General features: G+C 38.8%; 1 protein-coding gene across 3 annotated transcripts in view; it reads right to left on the reverse strand.

The window, feature by feature from the left end:
* Positions 1-25,575, reverse strand: part of ATPCL (ATP-citrate synthase) — a 61,648-nt gene that overhangs the window by 5,108 nt on the left and 30,965 nt on the right. For 2 of the 3 annotated variants that reach the window (XM_076133450.1, XM_076133451.1), the window contains exons 2-23: positions 23,471-23,588; positions 22,466-22,571; positions 17,993-18,178; positions 17,103-17,216; positions 16,771-16,850; positions 16,187-16,445; positions 15,031-15,243; positions 14,239-14,396; positions 13,651-13,813; positions 12,344-12,511; positions 10,139-10,262; positions 9,472-9,569; positions 8,890-8,988; positions 8,032-8,147; positions 6,939-7,079; positions 5,847-5,986; positions 5,115-5,263; positions 4,343-4,432; positions 3,291-3,433; positions 2,084-2,246; positions 1,201-1,334; positions 146-352 (exon numbers count right to left, since the gene is read on the reverse strand). In XM_076133450.1, coding sequence (XP_075989565.1) covers positions 146-352; positions 1,201-1,334; positions 2,084-2,246; positions 3,291-3,433; positions 4,343-4,432; positions 5,115-5,263; positions 5,847-5,986; positions 6,939-7,079; positions 8,032-8,147; positions 8,890-8,988; positions 9,472-9,569; positions 10,139-10,262; positions 12,344-12,511; positions 13,651-13,813; positions 14,239-14,396; positions 15,031-15,243; positions 16,187-16,445; positions 16,771-16,850; positions 17,103-17,216; positions 17,993-18,178; positions 22,466-22,571; positions 23,471-23,520 — 3,101 coding nt within the window. In that variant the 5' untranslated portion in view covers positions 23,521-23,588. Of the gene's footprint in view, positions 1-145; positions 353-1,200; positions 1,335-2,083; positions 2,247-3,290; positions 3,434-4,342; positions 4,433-5,114; positions 5,264-5,846; positions 5,987-6,938; positions 7,080-8,031; positions 8,148-8,889; positions 8,989-9,471; positions 9,570-10,138; positions 10,263-12,343; positions 12,512-13,650; positions 13,814-14,238; positions 14,397-15,030; positions 15,244-16,186; positions 16,446-16,770; positions 16,851-17,102; positions 17,217-17,713; positions 17,829-17,992; positions 18,179-22,465; positions 22,572-23,470; positions 23,589-25,575 lie in introns of those variants that run through there. The other variant, XM_076133452.1, reaches the window with a different exon arrangement.

A 25,575-nucleotide genomic window follows, 5' to 3' on the forward strand; every position in this document is an offset into this window, starting at 1 on the left:
CCGTTGGAGCATGTGATAATTATATATAATACACACATAACTTCGAAAAGTCATTGGTGTGTTGCCTCGGGTTCGAACCTGCGACCACTAGAGTGGGAGGTGTCAACTTATACTCACAAGGCTAATCTAACACAATGGCACTTACTGAGTGAACAGCTGACAATGTCTGAACATGTCGACCATGGCAGCAGCGACGATGCCGTCCACGTTCAGGATCAGGTTGGGCTTCTTCCTGGTGGTGATGGCCTCCACGTCCAGCGCGTAGCGGGTCACGGGCCACGCCGGCCAGCGGGAGGTCACGTAGGCCTTCAGCTCGCGCACCCGAGAGTCTGGGTTGTTGATTGATTTCACTCTGAAATATGTGGAGTAATTTTATGAAATATCTGAAATATATGGAGTTAATTTTATGAATTAGGTACTTGATAGTAGTGTCTTTATGTATTGAAATATATAAGGGTTAATTTTATGAATTAGGTACTTGATAATAGTCTCTTTATGTATTGAAATACATAAGGGTTAATTTTATGAATTAGGTACTTGATAATAGTCTCTTTATGTATTGAAATATATAAGAGTTAATTTCATGAACTGAGTACTTGGCAACAGCTAAATTAGCTTCTTATTATAAAATGTTATAAACACATTTTGGTATAGTGTAATAATTCGTGTCTTAGCTAACAAAAATCGCGCGGATCGATCTTTGGCGTTAAGCTATGCTTGCCGAGGTTGTTCTGTGGTCGGTTGTAAGCTTATTGAGCAAACATTTTTTGTTACCACATAATATGTAAAAATACCTTTATTCCAACAAAAAAAAGAAAAAGCGGTGACCATATATACATAATAATATTATCGAGTTCCTCCGTCTTTCGGAAGACACGTTCGATTGTGGGTCTCCGCTGCCATTTTCTAAGGGTATCGTGTTATAACCCACGTAACTGGGTTTTGGTGATCCGATAGACAGTCACATGTAAAATACAGGTATTCAGCATATGAGACTGGAAGCCGACTCCAGCATAGTTGTAAGCACCCGGGCCATTTCAAACGTGCGAACTAAGTTATGTCATTTTATCGGAATCTCTTGCTCGCACTTACACAAACGTGTAAAGGCACCTAATGACCCATTCATTTCATTCTTTTGATTATGACGTAGTTCGCATGTTTGTAATCGTCCAGTTATAATGCATTAATTTCGTCACTCACCTGTGTCCAATGCCCATGATAAGTTCTCCCTTGGCTCTCTTCTCGTTGACAAACTCCTGAGGGTGTTGTCCGCGGTCATAGGCCGCGCAGAAGTCAGCCGCCGCGCGGTCCAGCGCTCCACCGAAACGATCACCCTGGGAAAATATATTATTTGTTAGTACAACTAACTATAATCTTGGACATTTATTTTTATTTTTTATTTATTTAATGGGTTTAATCGCTTAGCGATTATATCACCCAATAAAGCTTAACAAAGTAATGTTACAAAACAACAAAAAATAATTATTATTCTAATACATAAGAAATAAGTGCACCATATTTCTACAATAACTGTTTATAGTGGCAGAACTGCAAATCTTAGACATTTGACTGCCTCTAAGGCACGGTCAGTAGTGTGCGCTACGACCGCAAGAGGTCTCGGGTTCGAATAGTGGGTCGGGCCAAAAGTCTTTTCAGAGAATTTCTGTTAAGAATTTCTTAGAAATTGTCCGGAGTTAGGAAGTTGAAGTCGAAGACCTCCGTGCCTCGGAGAGCACGTGTCGCCTGTGGTCCTGCACCTCACCTCGCACTGTGCTCGTGTCGGTCGTCGGGAGGTCGTGGATTCGATCCCCACACGAGACAATAATTAGTGCAAACCACAAAAAGTTGTTTCGGGTCTGGTTGTATTCTGTGTCCGTTGTTTGTATGTTCGTAAAAGTCCCTGCGACACAAGAGAAATTCTTAGTGCGGGATTTGTCTTTAAAAAACTGAATCTTACAATGGTGAGCAGGCCGCTGACGACGGAGGAGATGAGGTCCTTGCCGGCGCGGGCGGTGACCATGGTGTTGTGTGCGCCGGACACGGCCACACTATCAGCAGTCACAGCTACATATATAACACTTACAATAGTGAGCAGGCCGCTGACGACGGAGGAGATGAGGTCCTTGCCGGCGCGGGCGGTGACCATGGTGTTGTGTGCGCCGGACACGGCCGGCCCGTGGTCGGCGCACACGATCAGCACCAGCTCGAAGAACTTGCACGCCCAGTCGGGGAGCTCACGTTGGAACCTATGGACAAAAACATATAAAAATAATTTTAAACCATAATATGAGACAAGTTGGGAGCAGTGATAGCCGAGTGGTATAGAACCTCCCACCCACACCAGTGGTCGACCATTTTATTCCATTACTGTCCCACTGCTGGGCCTTCTCCTATAACGAGAATGGGATTAGGCCTTGAGTCCACCACGCCGGCCAAGCGCAGGTTCGACACGTTGCATAGCTTCAAGAACTGTTCTAAAGAACTCTCAGGCATGCAAGGTTTCATCACGATGTTTTCCTTCATCGTTGGAACAGGTGATAATTATTTCTAATACACACATCACTTGGAAAAGTCATTGGTGGGTTGCCTCGGGTTTAATCCTGCAACCACTTGCATGCCCTTCTTCTTATCGTATAGTTGGTAGCCAACTTAGTGTCAAAGTTGTTCAAGCCTAACGAAGACCTTTGACGTGGCTTAACGACTGTTATCTTAATTGACAACAACCGGGACTGAATTTCTACGTGCCCTCCGAAGCACAAAGACGATCAGTTCAAATACCACTATGCGGTCACCCATCAATGGAATGACCGCAGCAAGTATTGCTAACTTGCTTATTTGTGCAATCCACAAATAGTTGTTTCGGGTCTGGTTGTACTATGTGTCCGTTGTTTGTATATTTGTAAAAGTCACTGCAACACAAGAGCAATTCTTAGTGCGGGTCTTTTTTAAGGTGAAAGGAAAGGAATCTTGGACTACTTGGTGTTACTGATAACGTCTTAACGACTGTAATCTTAATCGACAACAACCCAGACCGACTTTTTACGTGCCCTCTGAAGCACAAAGACGATCAGCTCTAATACCACTATGCGGTCACCAACCTACGGAATGTCCGCGCCAAGTGTTACTTAACCCACAGATCGTTTATCTACCGGTGAGCGCTGGCTATGAGCGCTTTGTGCTTTGTATCCGTTGTATGCATATTTGTAAAAGTCCCCGCGACACAAGAGCCATTTTTAATGCGGGTCTTTTTTTAAGGTGAAAGGAATCTTGGACTATTTAGTGTTACTGACCATAACAAGCTGATGGTGCCGCCGACGCCCAGCTGTCTTTCCAACACCTGACTGATGGGTACTCCGCAGTACGAGAGCTCCTGACCTCTCTCGTCACAGATCGTCGAGATGAAAGCCGCCGGCTTGCGGATGATGCCTAGTTTCTATAACAAAGAAAATATTTAAATATTTTATTCTTCTTCTTCTTCTTATCGTATGGTTAGTGGTCAACCTAGTGTCAAAGTCGTTCAAGCCGCCCGAAGGCCTTTGACGTGGCTTAACGACTGTTATCTTAGAAGACAACAACCGGGACCGACTTTTTACGTGCCCTCCGAAGCACGGAGACGCCCAGTTCAAATACCAATATTTTATTACTTTTCTATAAAAAAGAAAGGGTTTAAATTAAATAAAAATAAAAAAGTGTTGCACTTTTTTGAAATCTTGATTAAATGCGCCATCTTTTGAAATAACTTGCCAAGGGTATTGTAGTACATTTTTTTTTCAATACGAAGCGTCAAAGTTAACTAACGATATTTTTGTGAACCATGACTCACTTAAACTTAGCTTTTTTTTATTAAATTGACAATGTTTTTTGCATTAATTTTTTTACGATTAATAACATATTTAATAAGAGATCACGAAATAAAAAAAAGGCAGCGAAATTGTGACATTGGTGATCACAGGACTTGAAAATGCGACCAAGGGTGTGGAATTTCAACTTTTTTTTAAAATGTCTATTATTGCTGAACTAAGTGATATGGAACTTATTTTTTATTTTTCCCAGAACTGCTATAGCTTGGCCTTTAATCTGGTCTCAGATTATCGTAGAGTTTTGGGACACCCTCTATATAGATTACTAGCTGACCCAGCAAATGTTGTTTTGCCATATCAATACAAAAAATGTCACTTAGGGGTATGAAAATAGATGTTGGCCGATTCTCAGACCTACTCAATATGCTCACAAAATTTCATGAGAATCGGTCAAGCCGTTTCGGAGGAGTATGGCAACGAAAACTGTGACGCGAGAATTTTATATATTAGATATATTTATGTATATATTGTTATATGCTTACCCTGGCCCAATCGTAGTCCATAGGTACTTTGGGAGGCTCCACTTCCTCTTTGACGATAATTTTGCCAGCTTTCACCAGCTTCTGGTATACCTGTAGTACAAATTGTATTGTTAGAACTTATTAAATAAATAATAATATATAATTTTGATAATTTATAAATTATATTATTATACTTGATATAAAACATGGTTACGAAACCTTGCATGCCTAAAATTTGTTTAATACATTTATTGAGGGCATGCAAAGTTCCCAAACCCGCACTTGGCCAGCGTGGTGGACTCAAGGGCCAACCTCTCCCCCGTTTGGGAGGAGATTCTTGGCCAGCAGTGGGATAGAAACTGGTTAGAAAATACATATAGTTGCGTCTGTCTGTTCACGATAAACTCTAAATTTAGTTAGTTGATTTTCATGCGGTTTCAACTATTAAATAGAGTGTCTTATAAGGAGAGACTTTTTGTAAAAATAAGTCTGAGTCACTGGGCTGTATTTCGTGAAAATATAGTTGGACAGTTGAAATATTCACACATGATGTATTTCTGTTGCCTGTAACAACAATTACAAAAAAAAAACAGAATAAAATATATTTTTTACCTATACACCAAAGGATTTTTTTGGCATTTATATAAATAATGCTGCGGAACTGTTCGTTCGTGAATCCAATTCGCATTTGGCTAGTTTTTTCAAATCATGTCTATCCCATAGCGAGGCTAGGGTCTCCTCCCGAACGAAGAACTTTACAATATAATAAATATATTACATTTAAATAGTTTACCTTATTTACAGCAACGCCTAAGGTATCGAAAGAATCGGGTACTTCGGCGCCGAACGCCTTGAGAGCTGCGTTCTTAGCCACCGCCTTCTCCATCGCGGAGCCGGCGAGCGAACCCGCGTGACCGAACTGTACCTCCGACGTGAACATGTCTGTAAAAATATTATTGGTAATACTAAGGTTAAGAATATTAACTTTCTTACTAATAAGCTAGGTGTAAGCTGTGATTAGTTCAGTGTTTTGTTACTTACAATCTATTTTAAATTAAAAAGGTATATAAAATTCAGATTTGAATTACTTCGGAAATGTACAGTACTCATAAAGCTCTCTGCTAATTAGCCATACTATATAATAAACATACATTTCGCACGCAAGTAGTCTATGGTTCGAGCCCGACAAACCAATGACTTTTCGTGTGTGTATTAGAAATAATGATCACTTGTTCTAACGGTGAAGGAAAACATCGTGATGCAACCTTGCATGTCTGAGAGTGGTTTAACACAGTTCTTGAAGGTATGCAAAGTCCCCGCATTTTGTCAGCGTAGTGAACTCATGGTATAATCCCTCCCTCATTACGGGAGAAGACCCTTGCAGTGGGACAGCTTCCCCACACTAAGTGGACTACCGTTCCCGCACTTGATAAGACTCGGGACTTAACTCTTGCCCAGCAGTGGGACAACCATCCCACACTAAGTGGACACAAGGTCTTGCCCAGCAGTGGGCCAGTATACCTACCAGAGCAAGTTCCTATGCACCAGGCGACGATGGGCTTCTTGATCACGCCGTCCTTGATGGCCTTGCACACGTGGTACTCCTCCACGCCCCCCACTTCTCCGAGGAGGACCAGCATCTTGATGTTGGGGTCCGCTTCGTATCTAAAAGGGGGAAGTTAAGTTAGTTATTTGTTATTTCTATAATAAATTTCGTTTTAAGACAAAGGGCTGGCTTATAATCTTTAATAACTATAAATTAGAAATTTAAAAACCCCTGGATTTTATAATTAAATTTTCATTTCAGATTAAGTCATCCCAATTTTCACACCACCAACTTTATCATCATACGAAGCTATTTGAGATCCCATCCGAAGAAATTTGCAAGAAGCAACACGAAGAAACACTGTCTTACTATCTTTTTCCGAATTGCCATTTACAGGGTATGTTACAAAACTCCTGACTACTATTAACTCTATTAAGAAATATTCTAATATAATAATTAAAAGATCAAAAGCATTTTACTCGACTCAAGAATCGACCCCGAGACCACATGATCAGCAGTCGGCTGCACTACCGACCACGCCACAGAGGCAAAGACCATAATATCAAATTATTTATTAATTTGTGCCAAATAAAGACACTATTGATAGTCAATGATACAGAGAGTGAATTTACCGCCAGTTCGGAAGGTAGGGCCAATGAGAAGAGCTGCCAACAAACCCTTAGCCACTCTTTTTAATCGAATTTAAGTATTTTTATTAAAAATGTTCTAATAAATCAGCATGGCTTAGCCTTTCTTCCAAACTATGTTGGAGTCGGCTTCCAGTGTCACCGGATGCAGCTGAATACCAGTGTCTTACATGGAGCGACTGTCTATCTGACCTCCACAACACAGTTACCTGGGATAACACGATACCCCTCGGTAAGACTGGTTGTCAGACTTACAAGCTTCTGACTACTGTTAACGACTGTCAAATATCTTCGAAATTGACAACCGGGTCTTACTATTTAACGTGCTTTTCCAAACACGGAGGAACTAGATATGTATGAAATGGTCACCCATCCACAGAACCACCGCGGTAAGCGTGGCTTATCCACGTAAGATAATATTTACCTCAACAGATGGTCAATGAAGGTGGTGCCCGGGTATCTGTCGCCGCCGATAGCGACCCCCTCGCAGACCCCGTCCGCGTCCTTAGATATAATGTTGTTGAGCTCGTTGCTCATGCCGCCCGACCGAGACACGTACGCCACGCTGAAATACAAACACATTTGTAAATAAATCTATAATAATATATTAATACATAAAGCAAGAATACGGTAGTTGTCTACCAGTCAAACCAGCTACTCTTTATGAAATGTCAAAAACATCTTTATATATATAATTCTTCTGTAAGTGTGTATATCACTGAACTTCTCTTAAATGACTGGACCGATTTTGATGATTTTTTTTGTATGTGTTCAAGGGGATCTGAGAATGGTTTAGATTCAAAATTTTGTCCGCTGGATAATGTTTTTTTAATTATTTTTTAATTTATTAGACACTAGCGGACCCGACGTCTGTCGGGTCCGCTAGTATTAGTATAAAGCTAAAGAGTTTGTCTGAAATCGCTAATCTCAGGAACTACTGGTCCGATTTGTTTAAGAGTTATTTCAGTGTTAGATAGTCCATTTATCGAGGAAGGCTATAGGCTATATACCATCACGCTACGGCCATTAGGAGCGGAGTAGCAACGAAAAATTAAAAACTGGGAAAATCTTAACCCATGTGACACAAGCGAGATTGCGCGGGTCAGCTAGTATATTATTATAAAGCTTATATATATATTATTATAAAGCTGAAGGATTTGTTTGTTTGAACGCGCTAATCTCAGGAACAGAAAAAAAAAGTTCAATATACCATTTATCGAGGAAGGCTATAGGCTATATAACATCACGCTACGACCAATAGGAGCGGAGTAGCAATGAAAAATGTTACAAAAACGGGGAAAATTATGACCCATTCTCTCTTATGTGACGCAAGCGAAGTTGCGCGGGTCAGCTAGTACATACTATAATGCGAAAAGACTTTTTCCCCAACCTAATATTCAATAGCGTTTAAGCTCATATAAAAATGACAGTTTAAATAGATAAACTACCGCTAAATGTACCTCAGAAACCGAACCTAAGACACATATAGTTAAACAGTACTATATAGTTATATTTACCTGCCAGGCCTGTACAACTTGCTGTCTACAATGTTGTCAATCATGCCCGCTGTGTTGCCGATCTTGAAACAACCAGGTTTTATACCACCCACAGTTGCCGGACCGATTATGTTCACCTAAAAAATAGAATTATTTATTAATAAACAAACAAACAACTGAATATTTTAAATCATCATCAGCCTAGACTTTCTTCCAACTATGTTGGAGTCTTTCCAGTCTCACCGGATGCAGCTGAATATCAGTATTTTACATGGAGCGACTACCTATCTGACCTCTACAACACAGTTACCTGGGTTATAAACACGATACCCTTCGGTGAGACTGGTTGTCAGACTTTCAAGCTTCTGACAGCTGACTACTGTTGACGACTGTTAAAAACTCTGCTTAACCTCAGCGATTGATCCTCACAGAAACCATATGATGCTAAAATATTGTCACATTTCGTAGGAATTAAGAAGAAGAAGAGGAATCTAACTTAGAATCAAGTATCTAAATGATAATCAATTGACCACATAAAGGGAGCCAAATTCTAAGTTTTAGGATGCCACTAAGAATTTCTTTAACCCTTTGACCACCACGGTCGGCTATACTCGACAAATCAGAAAGAGCTCACGACGCTTTCATCGGCAAATGTCGACAAAAATATAGCGTTGGGAGCACGTTCTGATATGTCAAGTATAGCTTGCAGAAAAAAATAACCAAGTCGCAAATGTTATACAAAAAATATCTTTGTAGCTAAAATACTGACAAAAACTGTAATCATATCCATGAAATAGTAAGACAAGCTACAAACCGATATGCCATATACTTGTTTGGTACCATTATGTGTAAAAATATATAGATATAATGTGTGCTTACCCCACGGGTGTCAGCAAGCTTGATGATCTTCCTGGTCATGTTCTCAGGGATACCTTCAGCGATGATCACGATCGTGTTGATTTGGGGATGCTGCATCGCCTGTGGTACAAAACATTTATGTTTTAATAATACATAATAAATACATGTAACAAATAGTAAGTTAATCAGTATGCTAAGTTTTCATGGCTAAATTGCTGAAACTATTTTCAGGCGTGGTGAAATGAAGAAATCGGACCGGACTAAAGAAAAGTTTTCAATTATTTTTATTTGGTTAAAGTAGCGCCTCCCACGCGAGTTAGAAATAATGGCAGTTCTTTAGAATGGTTCTTGAAGGTATGCAAAGTCCCCGCACTTGGTCAGCGTGGTGGACTCAAGGCCTAATTCCTCCCTTATTCCGGGTGGAGACCCTCGCCCAGCAGCAGAACTTTAATGGGTTATTAGTTATTTTTTTATTTACCCAAATTTTATTCGAATCGCTGGCCACCAGGACAGTAAGTTACGATTAAAATACCCACTAACCCGGGCGCACCCAGGGCGGGCCACTAGTATATTTTATAATTTTATTTTCTCAAAATACTTTACCTGCATAGTACTGTCATAAGCGGACCGTAGTGACGCAAAGTTGACGAGTACAGTCGCCTCCTGGTGTTTACGCATAGCTACGTCCATGTCAGAGAATACTGAAACAAAAATATTATTTATAAAGTTTTAATAATTTAATAAGTGTCAGATAACCTATCTACTAGTTAAGGTGACAGTGACTTTGTGAAAATGGCATGAAATATCTTATACTTTTTAAAAAGTAGTGTAATAGGAATTACGACATTTTTAAATAATTTTTTTGTCCGTCGTAAAAAAATACCATAAACATATATTTTTTCTTTTTGTACAAAATCAAATAATTACGGCGATTGGTCGAGTTAAAAAGTCGCATGACGTCATTAGCTTATATTTGTTTATAACAATATAATAAAATACTTATAAATTTAAAGAATAAATAAAGAAAAATAGTAAATAAATAAATTTAAACGTAAATTTGAAGTCAAAAATATTATTTTATAATGATATAATAAAATACTTATAAGTTTAAAGAATAAATAAATAAAAATAGTAAATAAATTAAAAATATTATTTTTTAAGTATTCTACAGAGTACCTCATCAACATTTTATTTAAAAAAAACGGGGTTTTGATCAAAATAAATATTTAAACGAGCGGAAAAGTAAAATAACTTGTCTATGCATACTAACCGGGTATAAACACCTCCTTGTTGCCGAAGTAGTACTTTTGTTTGTGGTCAGCCGTGAAGGGGTACACTATGGCCACTACAGACGGCTCCGTGCGGCGGCATATGTAGTCGAAATCTAACATTCCCTGGGAATAAAGAAAAACTATATTAGTATAAAAACATTTATAAAATAAGGCCTTATTCTATGATGATTTGAGAAGCACCTCCCACCTAAGTGGTCGAGGTTTCGTACCCGAGGCAACACACTAATGATTTTTCCAAGTAATATGTGTATTAGAAATAATGATCACTTGTTATAATGGTGAAGGAAAACATCGTGATGTAACCTTGCATGCCTAAAAATTGTTTAATACATTTATTGAGGGCATGCTAAGTCCCCAACCCGCTTGCATGTTTGAGAATTGTTTACACAGTAATTCTTGAAGGTATGCAATGTCCTCCATTCTTGGTGGACTCAAGGCCTAACCCCTCCTTCACTCCGGGAGGTGACCCTTGCCCAGTAGTGGGACATTAATGGATTTAAAAAAAAACACAAATATCTAGATAAAATGTACTATCGAACAAACTGAATTATGACCCACCATGTGCTCATTTTCTAAAACACGTCTATATACACGTAGGTCGAAATTCGCTTGAACCTACGTTTCCTTGGTGATGAATTTGTTATCTGTCATTATTGCGACAAATCTTTGTGCGCCAATACAATAATGATTTGCTACCGTTTTCAACTGGCTCCGTGGCGTAGTGGGTTGATGGTACGACTGCGACGCGTCAGGAGTGGGTTCGATACCCACTCAGGACATGGTTTATTCGGCCATTATAGGAAATAATATAACTATAAAAAATCAAATAATATAGGGTAACCAGCATAGTTATTACCCGGTTAAGGATTAAGGAATTGGTACTCAATTTTGGTCAGTATTATCTTTATTTAGTAAAACATTGACATAAACTCAGTTAGAAACGCAACTTAAATATTATTTCTAAAAGAACATCAGTCCTTTGTTTCCATAACTTTATACTTATTCAAAATAAAACACTTAAAAACCAGAAATACTAGCGAATACTGTTAATTCAAATGTGTGTTATCCTTAACAAATATTGCAACAAACTTACTTTTTCTTTTCGAACTACACACCTGTCGCACAAACGTCGGACATGAGTTCTATAAATTAAAAGTGTTACCAATATTATAAAAGTGACATATTATTATATCGCAATTAATTTGAACTGATTACTTTAGAAATTAAAATAAACATATTATTCCTTAACATTGGCAATCACTGCATGATGGGCAATGACTATAGTGGTTACCCTAATCGTTTCACAGATTTCTAAATGACGTGCTTTTTGATATTTGACACAAATAGGTTTTTTCGTAGTGAAAAGAGTTTAGACTGTTAACATTCTCGATTCAAATTAAGAGTGATTTATCGAAAACGTATCTATGTACTGTAATAACAAAGGTCAAAGTTGACTGTAGTCGTAATACATCATAACACAGTCGTATGCATGTTTAAAATGTCCTAAGTGCAACTTTGACGATAAAGATGAAATTCTTACTGTTTTGACGGTGTCAAACGAATTATCGGCAAAATGGGTCATGATTCAGTTGGTTCGATAGTACGTGCCAGTGCAAGGCTCTACTAATTTAATAGACTTTAGTCACAGCATATAATATGAACTAGCTTTTGCCCGAATAGAATTTTCATACAAACTTTCATCCCCTATATTATCCCCTTAGGGATAGAATTAATCAAAATCCTTTCTTAGCTGATAGTTACCTCTTTTTCTTATCGTATGGTTAGTGGTCAACCTAGTGTCAAAGTTGTTCAAGCCGCCCGAAGGCCTTTGACATTGCTTAACAACTGTTATCTTAGTAGACAACAGTGGGGACCGACTTTTAACGTGCCCTCCGAAGCACGGAGACGCCCAGTACAAATACCACTACGCGGTCACCCATCTATGGAGTGACCGCGCCAAGGGTTGCTTAACCCACGGATCGTTTCCGACCGGTGAGCGCAACTGGCTATGGGCGCCTTTATATATTATTATGTACGTCTGTACCTCATCTCGGGACTATGAAGTCCCGGATTTTTGGAAGGCGTGCGTGGGGCCGAAGCCAAAGAAGAGGACTTTTTCGACTGCTTTAATATTTCTAAAATGTATGATGTAGGTATATTATTATTTTTATTATAATAGTTACCTGAATAGCCCTATTCTGCATGCCCCATATGATAGCCTTAGTTCTATCAGTGAAGAGTGTCTGTGCGGTGCTGACTCCCTGCCCCAGGTCTTGTCTGGTGGGAGCCTGCGAGCACACCAGGTCTAACAGCTTCTGAGTCAGCTCTGGTAACTCGATCTTGGGTTTGGGCTGTGAAGAAAGGATACAGTTAGTTTTAGTAAGAGAAATAAAGAATTTAATAAAAAATTTAAAATACACCCGACACAAGAACTTAATATCCCTTAAAAAGGTAAAAAATATTAAAAGAAACTTAAAGTACCTAAAGAATATATAAAAAAATTGCAGGTTAAAAATGGCTCCAAGTAAAGTAATTAAATCTTCTTCTTATCGTATGGTTAGTGGTCGATCTATTGTCAAATTTGTTCAAGCCCGAAGGCCTTTGACATGGCTTAACGATTATCTTAGGCAACAACCGGGTCTGCGGCCAGTTTCATTGAAACCAGCCAACTGTGCCGGACTCTGTTTATAGTGTCCAAGTGTGTGTACAATACACAGGTACACTCTCTATTACATCGCTCTCATAGTGCGGTGTGACGAACACCACCAGTGAGAGGTCAGACGCAGGACTGAAGGCGACACGTGCTCTTCGAGGCACGGAGGTCTACGACCTCAACTTACTAACTCCGGGCAACATTTGGGCTTTTTTAAAACTTAAAACACTTTTTGGTCCGATTCAGAATTCGAATCTGAGACCTCTTGGGCGGTCTTCTTCTTATCGTATGGTTAGTGGTCAACCTAGTATCAAAATTGTTCAAGCCGCCCGAAGGCCTTTGATGTGGCTTAACGACTGTTATCTTAATTGACAACAACCGGGACCGACTTTTTACGTGCCCTCCGAAGCACGGAGATGCCCAGTTCAAATACCACTATGCGGTCACCCATCTATGGAATGACCGCGCCAAAGTTTGCTTAACCCACAGATCGTACCGGGGAGCGCAACTGGCTACGGGCGGCTGACGGGCGGTAATCGCATACAATACCGCCCGCGTCACAGAGGCACTTAAAAGTTGAATGTAATTATGTATGTGACTGCATCCGTGGCGCAGTGGTTTAGGTCACCACGCTAATACCATTGCGTCAGGAGGTCGTGGGTTTGATTCCCACGCGGAGCAGTTATTTGTGCGATTCAGAAATAATTATTTCGGGTCTGGTTGTACTTTGTGTCCGTTGTTTGTATGTTTGTAAAAGTCTCCGCGACACAAGAGCAATTCTTAATACGGGAGTTGTCTTTTTGAAAATAGAAGAAATATAAATAGAAATACACTTACAGCGGTCTGTGGTTTCGGCAGTTGTTTAGGTGCGAAGTCCAGCTGGTGTTCCTTGGGTATGGGGGTCTGGCCCAGCGCGAGACCCACGATGGCGGTCATGTTGCTCTCGGGACCGAACACGTACAGCGGGATGCGGAGACGGTGGCCTACTTCACGCATTTGTCTGAAATACAAATATATATGTTAGTAAGTAAGTAATTATATATTAGGTCGCGGAAAAAGTCTTTTCGCATTATAGTATGAATGAACTTGTAATAAAATGTTTTCTCTACACAAAAAAGCTCGATATTTGGGTACCTCACGAGCTCACTGAAAGAAACCTAAAGACCGGTTACCAAACTCCGGGTTGCTACTGATAAATATTGTAACATTATTAATAAATATTGGGTATCAAACCCGAGACGTCATGATTAGCAGTTACATACATTACCAACCGCGCCACACAGTTAATCCATAAAATTATAATAAGAAAAAATAAAATGGTGTATACGAACCGTTAGAGATTAAATTAGGTATGTTGATTAATAACATTGCAAAGAAGAAAATACATATTTGAAAAGGTGAAAATAATACTAAAATTTAACCAACCTGAGTCCCTCCTGATAATTGGGACCTCCTCTCCTCACAAAGATAGTGATATTGTACTGTATCAGCGCATCTTTGTAAGTCTCGATCGCCGTGATGATACCACGGAAAGTGTCAGCTACGTTCGTGAAGTTCGCAATACCACCGCCGATGATCAGCACCTGGAATAACATGCTTCGTAAACGCACTGCACTTGTCAAACTCGAATACGGAACTGTCAGTTGAGTTTGACAGATGGATTTTTGTATTGGAGAGTTTAAGTTTTAATTTTGAGAATAATTTTTCTATCCATACTCATCATAAGTGCAAGAATTGCATTTGCTTAACTTGGCGACGGATAAAGTAGTTAAAGTTTTCTAATCAACAATTGTTTAAGTAACATCATGGTGAGTCGTTGACACGATAAAAGAAGGTACACCGGTTTCGGAAATTTTTCATTGAAAATTCGTGATCAAACTTAAGAATAAATTTACGTTTACAAGATTTCATGCTGAGTTTTATAAAATAATACTTTTCATTAACAGTTCGTCACCGAAGTGGACTCAAAGTCTAACCCTATCCCATACTGTGAATCTTTATCCATGCATTAATATTTACAGTAAAATATCACCGGTAATACCATTTTATTTTGAAAATCAGTCTATCTATCTATCTATCTATGTGTCGATCTATCTATCTATCCATCTATCTATCTATCTACCAGCCTATCTATCTATCCATCTTTCTATCCATCTATCTATCTATCTACCGGCCTCCCTATCCATCAATTTGTCACATACTAACAAAACCTCATACCTTGCCATTAGGATGTTTCTCCCTGCACATGAGACTGAAGATAGTCTTGGCGTAGTCGGCGGTCTGGCTCTCGGTGGGCGCGCCGGAGTACTCGCCGTAGTTGGCGAGCTCGGCCGCGCCGCCCAGCTCGCAGATGGTGTCGGTGTACACCACGGACGCGCCGCCGCCGGCCACCATCGTCCAGATGCGACCCGACTTGTTTAGTACTGTTAGCTGGGAACAAAACACACAACTCTTTATTAGCTCTCTTTACACACACATAATATCGCGCATGAAACAACAATCGCGCGTGAAAGAGCTCGCGTGTAAGGGGAAAGGAAAGACCACGCGCCGCGCTCATCTGTCAAGAAAATCGCGAAGAAAATCGCTCTCTCAGAGCGCACTGCTTTCCCGTGCGTAGTACTGTACGATAATAAGAACATGCGATACAGTGTGTGTGTAAAGGCGGCTATTGGCATAAGCCTAAACGACACAACCAATATAAAACTTAAAACTACATGAATAACTACAAAATTCGACATAGAATGCAAATTTTAGACTCCATAATCAACACTTGGACCTACCAAAACAAAATCCTCCTTAGCTACACTCCTTACACTTAACTAAACTAATATTCGCACGTCACTTTTCAATTTGTGGTCACCCATTCACATCTACGCCCACACACGATCCCTTACCTTCAAACTAGCGCCACTCTTGGCGTCCAGATCAGCAATATGCGCCTCCTCAGGGTACGCGTCACGTCCGAAGGGCGGCGGGAACGTCACCTCGCCCCAGTTCTTGGCGCAGATGAAGTCAGCCGTCTGGTCCAGCTTGACTAACAGGGTATTGAACCCATAGTCACCTGACACTACTGACCGGGGAACCAAACCCCGCACTCCATAATCAACACTCACTTGACACAACAAGAACTTAACCAAAGAATCGAATCCTAGACTTCACAATACACAGACCTACCTTCGAAGCCACTATGAAGAATTGTTCCTAAAAAGATCACCCATCCACATTCAAACCTAGACTACATTGCTTTCCATTACACACATAGCCGTCACGCTAGAGACAATCGTAGCGTCCAGCAATCATACCTAACTTACACAAAAAAATTTCATCTAAAACGCTCACCCATCCACATCTAAACCTAGACACCATCCCTTACCTTCAAGCTAGCACCACTCTTGGCGTCCAAATCAGCAATATGCGCCTCCTCAGGGTACGCGTCACGTCCGAAGGGCGGCGGGAACGTCACCTCGCCCCAGTTCTTCGCGCAGATGAAGTCGGCCGTCTGGTCCAGCTTGGCGGCCAGGTCGAGGAGGTAGATACGTTCGTTGGTCACCACGATGGGGTTTATCTCCATATACGTGAAGTACAGGTCTACGTACACACGGTACAGAGATAGGAGGAAGGTGGTTAGGATTCTGAAACAAAAATAATATATGTTAGGTATCTATCTATCGTATGGTTAGTGGTCAACCTAGTGTCAAAGTTGTTCAAGCCGCCCGAAAGGCCTTTGACGTGGCTTAACGACTGTTTTCTTAGTAGACAACAGCCGGGACCGACTTTTTACGTGCCCTCCGAAGCACGGAGACGCTCTGTTCAATAAAACATTGTGATGAAACCTTGCATGTCTGAGAGTTGTTTAACACAGGCAACAGGGTATTATAATATTATGTGTAAGAGCATTAACATAGATTTTATTATATTATATAGAAAATATAATTAAATTTATGTCTTAACACATACCTCTTAATGGAAGCTGATTTGATATTCTTGAGCAAGGTCCTTTCGATATCCTCACCAGTGGGGAATGTGTCCACAGGGATCTGTACGAAACAAAATATGTTATCATACAAGTATTCCAGGCACTAACTGTTCAAAGATATGTATTTAGTGAAAATACCTTATGTGAAAATTTGTTCACGTCAAAACGGCTAGATCGATTCGGATAAAATTTTACACAATGATAGATTATAACCTTGAAAAGGTGATATTATGCCCATTTTCTGCCGACATATGGTAGCATGAACCATAAAATAAAATATGGTAGTAAACCATAAAATATCATGTGTTCTTACCTCTAGTCTGAGAGCGAGGGCATCAACATCGCCTACATCCACGCCGCCCTGATGATGGAACAGTATGGTGTCAGAGCGACGGCCTGACTGGATGCACAGGTACATCTCCTCGGTCTGTGGAGACAAGATTAATATGTTTGTAACATTGATTATGTAGTGTTTGAATACTTAAATAATAGGTTCATCATAGTCTAGCCCTTCTTCCAAACTATGTTGAAGTCGGCTTCCAGTTTCACCGGGTGCAGCTGAATATTAGTATTTTACATGAAGCGACTGTCTATCTGACCTCCACAACACAGTTACCTGGGTTATAACACGATACCCTCCGGTAAGACTGGTTGTCAGACTTTCAAGCTTCTGACTACTGTTAACGACTGCTTCTAACTTGAAGAAATCAGTTGCATATTATTTTACATGGTCGTTTACAGACGTACACCTACATATACGTGTACGTCAAACATATGTTATATACAGACAGTACGCAATTTGAACAATAGATGTCACTACTTGGTCCTTTCTAGTTCACACACTCGCTACTAGATGAAGCTACTTCACCAAATGTCTCATTGTTTGAAAGTCTAATAACTAGATGGCGTGTTTCTCAAACTCACCGCATCGTGCTTGATGAACGGCTCTACAATGAAGTGCTTGAGCTTTCCGGAGCACGCTCCTATCTGTTGTTCCTTGTTCATGTGTTCGCTGAGCCATTTACATACCCATCACTTTACCTAGCATACTTACTTCATACTACCACACACAATACGACATTTGAACAACAGATGTCGCTACCTGTTGCTTCCTAGTTCACACACTCGCTACTAGATGGAGCTACTTCAGTCAGCAATCTGTTTTAAAGTTTCGTAACTAGATGGCGTTATTCTCAAACTCACCGCATCGTGCTTGATGAAAGGCTCTACAATGAAGTGCCTCAGCTTTCCGGAGCAGGCTCCTATCTGTTGCTCCTTGTTCATGTGTTCGCTGAGCCATTTTCTGACGTCGGCGGCCGATTTGTTCACGCCGACTAAACCGAGCTTGCCTCGACGTTTGATCAGCTGGTCGGGTTTCACTACCAGTTGCTGGAAAGAGAGAGGTTATATTAGTAAATAAAGTATATAATATATATATATATATAAATACTACCTGACCCGGAAAATGTTGCTTTGCCATTTAAAAAAAATTGTGTCACTTAGGTGTATGAAAAATAGATGTTGGCCGATTCTCAGACCTAGTCAATATGCCCACAAAATTTCATGAGAATCGGTCAAGCCGTTTCAGAGGAGTATGGCAACGAAAACAGTGACGCGAGAATTTTATATATTAGACTACAGCCGATTGGTATAAGTTGGTACCTCCCACGCAAGTGGTTGAAGGTTCGAACGAGGCAACACCGATGACTTTTCCAAGTTATTTGTGTATTAGAAATAATGATTGATCACTTGTTATAACGGTGAAGGAAAACATCGTGCTGCAACCTTCCTTGCATGCCTGAGAATTCTTTAGAACAGTTCTTGAAAGTATGCAAACTCCCCAACTCGTAATGGCCAGCGTGGTAGTCTCAAGGCCTAACCCCTCCCTCATTACGGGAGGAGACCCTTGCCCAGCAGTGGGACATTAATTGGTTACATTTATTTATTTTAATTACTAAAATTAAAATTTGAATTTCGTATTTTTATTCTCCATGATACAATATCTAAAATATTGTTATTAATTTATTTATACGTAACATTACATTCTAATATATGAATATTTACAAATTTTATTTATTTTTATTATGTAATATAATGCACTATAAATACATAATATGACAACTCTAGAAATAACCATTTTATCAATGAATTTTATTAATAGTAGGTATATCCGTAAAGCAACGTCAAATCTCTTCATCTATACATACAAAATAATCCATCCGTCATTTAAGATAACAAAAAATCAAAGTCAACATGATTTAGCAAGTTTAATAATAGTATAGTTAAGAGAACAGATAAAATCTATTAAAATTATGATAAGGATGTTGCAAATCATTGTTTGGCATCTGTAAAGCGTATGATCAAGTTATTTATGCCCGCGAAAATTTCCCGAGGTAAAAAGTATCATCTATACTAATATTATAAAGCTGAAGAGTTTGTTTGTTTGTTTGAACGCGCTAATCTCAGGAACTAATGGTCCGATTTGAAAAATTATTTCAGTCTTAGATAGCCCATTTATCGAGGAAGGCTATAGGCTATATATCATCACGCTACGACCAATAGGAGCAGAGCAGCAGTAAAAAATGTTACAAAAACGGGGAAATTTTGACTCATTCTTTCTTATGTGACGCAAACGAAGTTGCGCGGGTCAGCTAGTATCTACAATCTACATACATATACTATTACTATTATATACTAATACTCACGAACTTTTGGATTTATAATAATACTAGCTGACCCGGCAAACGTTGTTTTGCCATTAAAATTAAATAAAAAACATTGTCCAGCGGACAAAATTGTGAATCTGCACCATTCTCAGATCCCCTTGAACACACACAAAAAATTTCATCAAAATCGGTCCAGTCGTTTAAGAGAAGTTCAGTGATATACACACTTACAGAAGAATCTTACTAATATTATAAAGCTGAAGAGTTAGTTTGTTTGTTTGTTTGTTTGTTTGAACGCGCTAATCTCAGGAACTACTGGTCCGATTTGAAAAATTATTTCAGTGTTAGATAGTACATTTATCGAGGAAGGTTATAGGCTATATATCATCACACTACTACCAATAGGAGCAGAGTACCAGTAAAAAATGTTACAAAAACGGGGAAAATTATGACCCATTCTCTCTTATGTGACGCAAGCGAAGTTACGCGGGTTAGCTATTACTTTATAATATCTACTTGTGATCAAGTTGTTTAGCAATACCTACACCTACTATAGATAGTAACTATGCAATTTATGATAGTATATTTATAGGTAAAACAGATCATATCATCATAATATGAATCATAATATTTGAAAGATTACATTATCACTAGTAAAAGCGCGTGACTTGGCTTATTTTTAAAGATAAATAATGATCTCATGACTAACTCATTTAACACTAGTTTCCACGCGCGGATTCGTTCGTATGAAAGACTAGCTGACCCGCGCAACTTCGCTTGCGTCACAAGAGAGAATGGGTCAAAAATTTCCCCGCTTTTGTAACATTTTTTACTGGTACTCTGCTCTTATTGGTCGTATCGTGATGATATATAGCCTATAACTTTCCTCGATAAATGGACTATCTAACACTGGTATAATCTTTCAAATCAGACCAGTAGTTTCTGAGATTAGCGTGTTCAAACAAACAAACTTCAACTTTATTATTCACTAGCTGACCCGCGCAACTTCGCTTGCGTCACGTAAGAGAGAATGGGTCAAAATTTTCCCCGTTTTTGTAACATTTTTTACTGGTACTCTGCTCCTTTTGGTCGTAGCGTGATGATATGTAGCCTTTAACCTTCCTCGATAAATGGGCTATCTAACACTGATATAATTTTTCAAATCGGACCAGTAGTACCTGAGAATAGCGTGTTCAAATAAACAATCTTTTCAGCTTTATAAGTGAAAAGTAAAGATAACAAATTTTGATCAAAACGGAAATCGAACTTAATACATCGCAATACCTCAATGTCTGAATCATATCTTTGCAGATACAATCATACTTTATCATTAGAATTAAGTAATTAGATCATTTGATTACAATTGATAAGAGAACAGCTGACTGATAACAGGTTTAATTAAGCTTTTATTGTTATTGATAACTGTTATGGTGGTCTTGATAATGTGATTACGATGCAGGAAGTGCCAGGTTCAATTGTCAGATTAAGTTTTCGTGTTGCTTATTGTTCAGGTATTTAACATAACGGCCGGCTTGACTTTAGTAATTTTCTCATTTTCCCAAAAAATGTAGTAAAAAAGACGCGTATATAACATTTAATTTATTTACGAAATAATCAAACAGAGGGGTTTTAAACACTTTTCGTCCAAAAAAAATTGTTTTCATGGTTGTTTGTACGCGCTTATCTCCGAAACTACTGGACAGATATGAATGAAACTTTTTTTGTTGTATACTAAGTCTAGGCGACATATAGGCTACAATTAAACAATAACAACAATAAATAATTTCTTATTATTCTCTTTATTTATTAATTATTTGTATAGATTTCTTATCTATAAAAATCTATACTTATATTATAAAGCTGAAGAGTTTGTTCGTTTGTTTGTTTGAACGCGCTTATCGCAGGAACTACTGGTCCGATTTAAAAAAATCTTTCACTGTTAGATAGCTCATTTATCGAGGAAGGCTATAGGCTAAATATCATCACGCTAAGACCAATAAGAGAAGAATACCAGTAAAAAATGTTACAAAAACGGGGAAAATTATGACCCATTCTCTCATGTGACGCAAGCGAAGTTGCGCGGGTCAGCTAGTAATACATAAAGTTCCTAATAACTACCTACTTACATTGTAAGAAGCATTATTTTATGTTTTTCCAATTTTGTTGGTTTAAATGTTAATTTAATTTTTAGTTTGTTGTTGATATTTATTATTTTCTTTTAATTCCCTGATTATTGTTTGTTTCGTTATTTAAGTATGTCATGTTAGTCAGTAAGAGCGCATTCTCGCCGTTAAATTAATAAGTTTGGCGAGTTAATAGATTAAGGTAAATTGTAAAAGTACAATAAATAAATAAATATGATGATTCATTTTTATTTATATCTATAAATCTATAGATGAATAATAATTGCACATAATAATAGGTAGGTATATAGATAAAATCAGTGATTAACATATTATGGTCCGATTGATGAATGAACTTGCACATATTATCTCAATATTAATTGCGTTGCAGACATTAATTTGCTTAGATAATCATAGCTAGGCAAAATTGGTGGGAAAACTGTTTGTCTGTGTGTTACGCTTTCACGGCCAATTGCTTGGCCGATTTTGATGACATTTTAAATTGAAAACATGCTGTGCCGACCCCACTTAACGTGGGATAAGGAAAAAGTGCAAACAGAAAAGCCGGTCAAGAGCGAGTCGGACTCGGGCACACAAAGGGTTGCATACCACCAAAATCCAAAAAATACTAAAAAACACGTTTAATTTATGGGGACCCCTTAATATATTAAGTGTGTATTCGTTTTATTTTTAGTACAAGCAGTTAGAGCAGCAACTGAAATACATAATTTGTGAAAATTTCAGTTTTCAGTTTCAATTAAACTGGCCGCTGTAGCCGGATACCGGCTAGGACAAAGACTACGAAACCCTAAAAAGATACTATCTCAATATACTATTAAGTAACTATCTTAAATATCTTAATTTTTGATATAATAATTAAGTCTTACCTCTTTAGTAAGCCAGGGATTCTTTCCTAATTCATCTTCCCATATGGTCCCCTGCTCGAAGGTGGCGAAGCGACATGGCACTAATGCGGTGCCTGAAGCTATATGCCTGAAAGAAAAACAATTACTATTACAACAGGTCTTTATTAAACACTTTTGAAAAATTTCCATTTTTTTTGTGAGTATTTGACATTTTTTTTTTACGAAAAAGACAGCTCCTGCCTTAACATCTGCTTGTGTCGCGGGGACTTTTACAAACATACAAACAACGGACACAAAGTACAAGCAGATCCGAAACAACTATTTGTGGATGGCACAATTGTTCCGTTTGGGAATCGAACCCACGACCTCCCAACACACTGGTAGTGGCGTGGCGACCATCTTAACCACCATTTTGTGAAATAAAATAATCATAGTAAACAATCATAATCTAAGCAGTGATAGCCCAGTGGTTTAATTGGCACCTCCCACGCAAGTGGTTGCAGGTTCGAACCCGAGGCAACACACCAATAACTTTTCCAAATTATATGTGTATTAGTTATATTAGTAATAATTATCACTTGTTCTAACGGTGAAGGAAAACATCGTAATGCAACCTTGCATGCCTAAAATTTGTTTAAAACATTTATTGAGGGCATGCAGAGTCCCCAACCCGCACTTGGCCAGCATGGTGGACTCAAGGCCTGACCCCTCTCTCATTACGGGAGGAGACCCTTGCCCAGCAGTGGGACATTAATGGGTTAAATTTAGTTAATAGGAAATAATCGATCCGGAGAAATGGGCGAGGTTGGTGAAAGATTGGACACGACACGATGGACATCGTTGTCGAGGCCGACCACGACGCGCGACGTAGGTGACATGATGATATAACATTTGCGGGTCTATTGTGTCGGAGCATGGCACAGGACAGACAGGAATGAAAGAGGCCTTTGCAACAGTGGGACACATACAAGGCTTTTATAGCCCTTTATAAAAGGAAAGCATATAATACATAAAATGGTACATTACCTATTAATAAGGTCTTTCCCCGTCGCCTCGTAGATAGCTTTGGACGACATGTTTGTTCGTTTGTGTGTGTACTGTGGCTTGTGTGTGCGCGCTCACGTCATAGGGATGATGGGGGTAGCTGTAACAAACAAACAAATAATATTTAGACAAATTATTATATACAAAATTACGTATAAATTAGGAAAAATAAAAGTATTACAGTCAACTTGGGAAACTTTGAATCGTTTGGGTAACATTGAACGTAGGAATTTGAACTAGTTTCGATTATTTTTTCATATGAAACCAACACAATTGATAAGTTTGCAAAACTAAAATGATTTTTTATCATTTGTGTTGGTTTCATATGAAAAAATAATCGAAACTAGTTCAAATTCCCACTGTCAATGTTACCCAAATGATTCAAGTTACCCAAGTTGACTGTAAGTCCTGGCATTAAGTCCGCCTTTATACAGCTCTGTATATAAAGTTTAAAATAAATAAAAGTAAAGTTGACTTCAAACCACCTTTTCTAAGCCGCTGGGAGATGATTAATTTTGATCTATCTCGTAGAGTTCAACCAGGTTTGCAATGTATAATTGCTTTTACTTGAAGACTTAATTGACAAGCTTTCCACCTACAGCGTTAAATGTCACCCTTTTCGGAGTGAAATTTGCAAAAACCCTCTCTTAGTGCTCCTCTACACTTTCTAAGGAATCTTCATACCAAATTTCTCTAACTCTTCCGTTACTGACTGACTGATGGACAACGCAAAACTGGAACCACAGAGCGTAGAAACAAGACATTTGCTATGAAGATTCCTTAGGAAGTGTAGAGGAGCACTTAGAGAAGATTTTAGGAAATTCCCCTCCCGAAGGGGTGAAATTAAAAAAATTAAGAACTTAAATCAAATAAGAAATAGATTCGCTATAACCTAACACTGATTATAAATTAGGTGTATTTCATACACCGTTGCCTTTGGGTAAAACAGGCGTGTATGTATAAAGAACGTAAAAAAATACATTAACAAGAACTAACTTACATAAAAATAACTCTATTTTATAACAATAATAACAAAAAATGTATAACTATATTTAGGAGAAGGAAAACCGCGCTAAATATTATTATCTCGCGACTGCGCACGCGCCAGTTCCGGTCTAAAGGCATTCTTGCTCCCGCGCTAAACGTGAATGGCCGTAAACTTTAAGGTTACTTAGTACTTGAGCTAAGTTTCTCAGCACATTTAGCGGTAGTTTATCTATTCAATAGCGTTTTTCTCATATAAGTTTAAACGCTATTGAATAGATAAACTACCGCTAAATGTACCTCAGAAATTAGGGTTAATTATTTACTAGCTGTTGCCCGCGACTCCGTCTACATGAAATGACTTACTAGTGAACACGCGCGGCTCCGCTCGCGTAAAAGTTGACAAGACTTTCTAAAAACACTGGAACACGTGTTTATTTATTACAAACTAAAATCCAAAACATGTACTTTCAAGCCTCTAGCTTCGAAAGTGACGAACTTTCATCCCCTATTTTACCCATTTGGCGATGGAATGCTAAAAAAATCCTTTCTTTAGGGGGTCTGTCTTCATCAAAAAAGGCACCCCCAAATTTCATATATCTAACTTCTATACTTTCTGAACAACTATATTTCAAAGCCGGTTTAACATAAGTACATACATAAAATCCCTCCTTTTTGCCATAGGAGTAGGCAGAAAAAAACACCACTTTGTAAGAAACATAGTACCCATCAATGATATCAAACCTAAAAATTTCATAGTAAATGACTAACACCGGCTTCGTAGGGAAGCCGGTCGCTCAGCTGTTGTGACGCGTCCGAGGAGAGCATCGCGCGATGCCGTCCGACTTCCGCCGACCAATCAGAGGCCGAGAAACCATTCAACGCGCTACCTAACCGTACCGTAGTGAGCGAATTTTTTTCACTTTAAACTTTTTATATCGTAGATTAAGTTTTGGCTGTCGAAAGTTTATAAGTGTATTTGTAGAATAAGGTAACTTTTGAATATAGGCATTAGTTAATTGCTCGGTTTCTTAGTACGTTTAGCGGTAGTTTATCTATTCAATAGCGTTTAAACTCATATAAAAAAACGCTGTTGAATAGAT

This window comes from Anticarsia gemmatalis, chromosome 29 (genome assembly GCF_050436995.1).
Source record: "Anticarsia gemmatalis isolate Benzon Research Colony breed Stoneville strain chromosome 29, ilAntGemm2 primary, whole genome shotgun sequence".
Taxonomy (NCBI): domain Eukaryota; kingdom Metazoa; phylum Arthropoda; class Insecta; order Lepidoptera; family Erebidae; genus Anticarsia; species Anticarsia gemmatalis.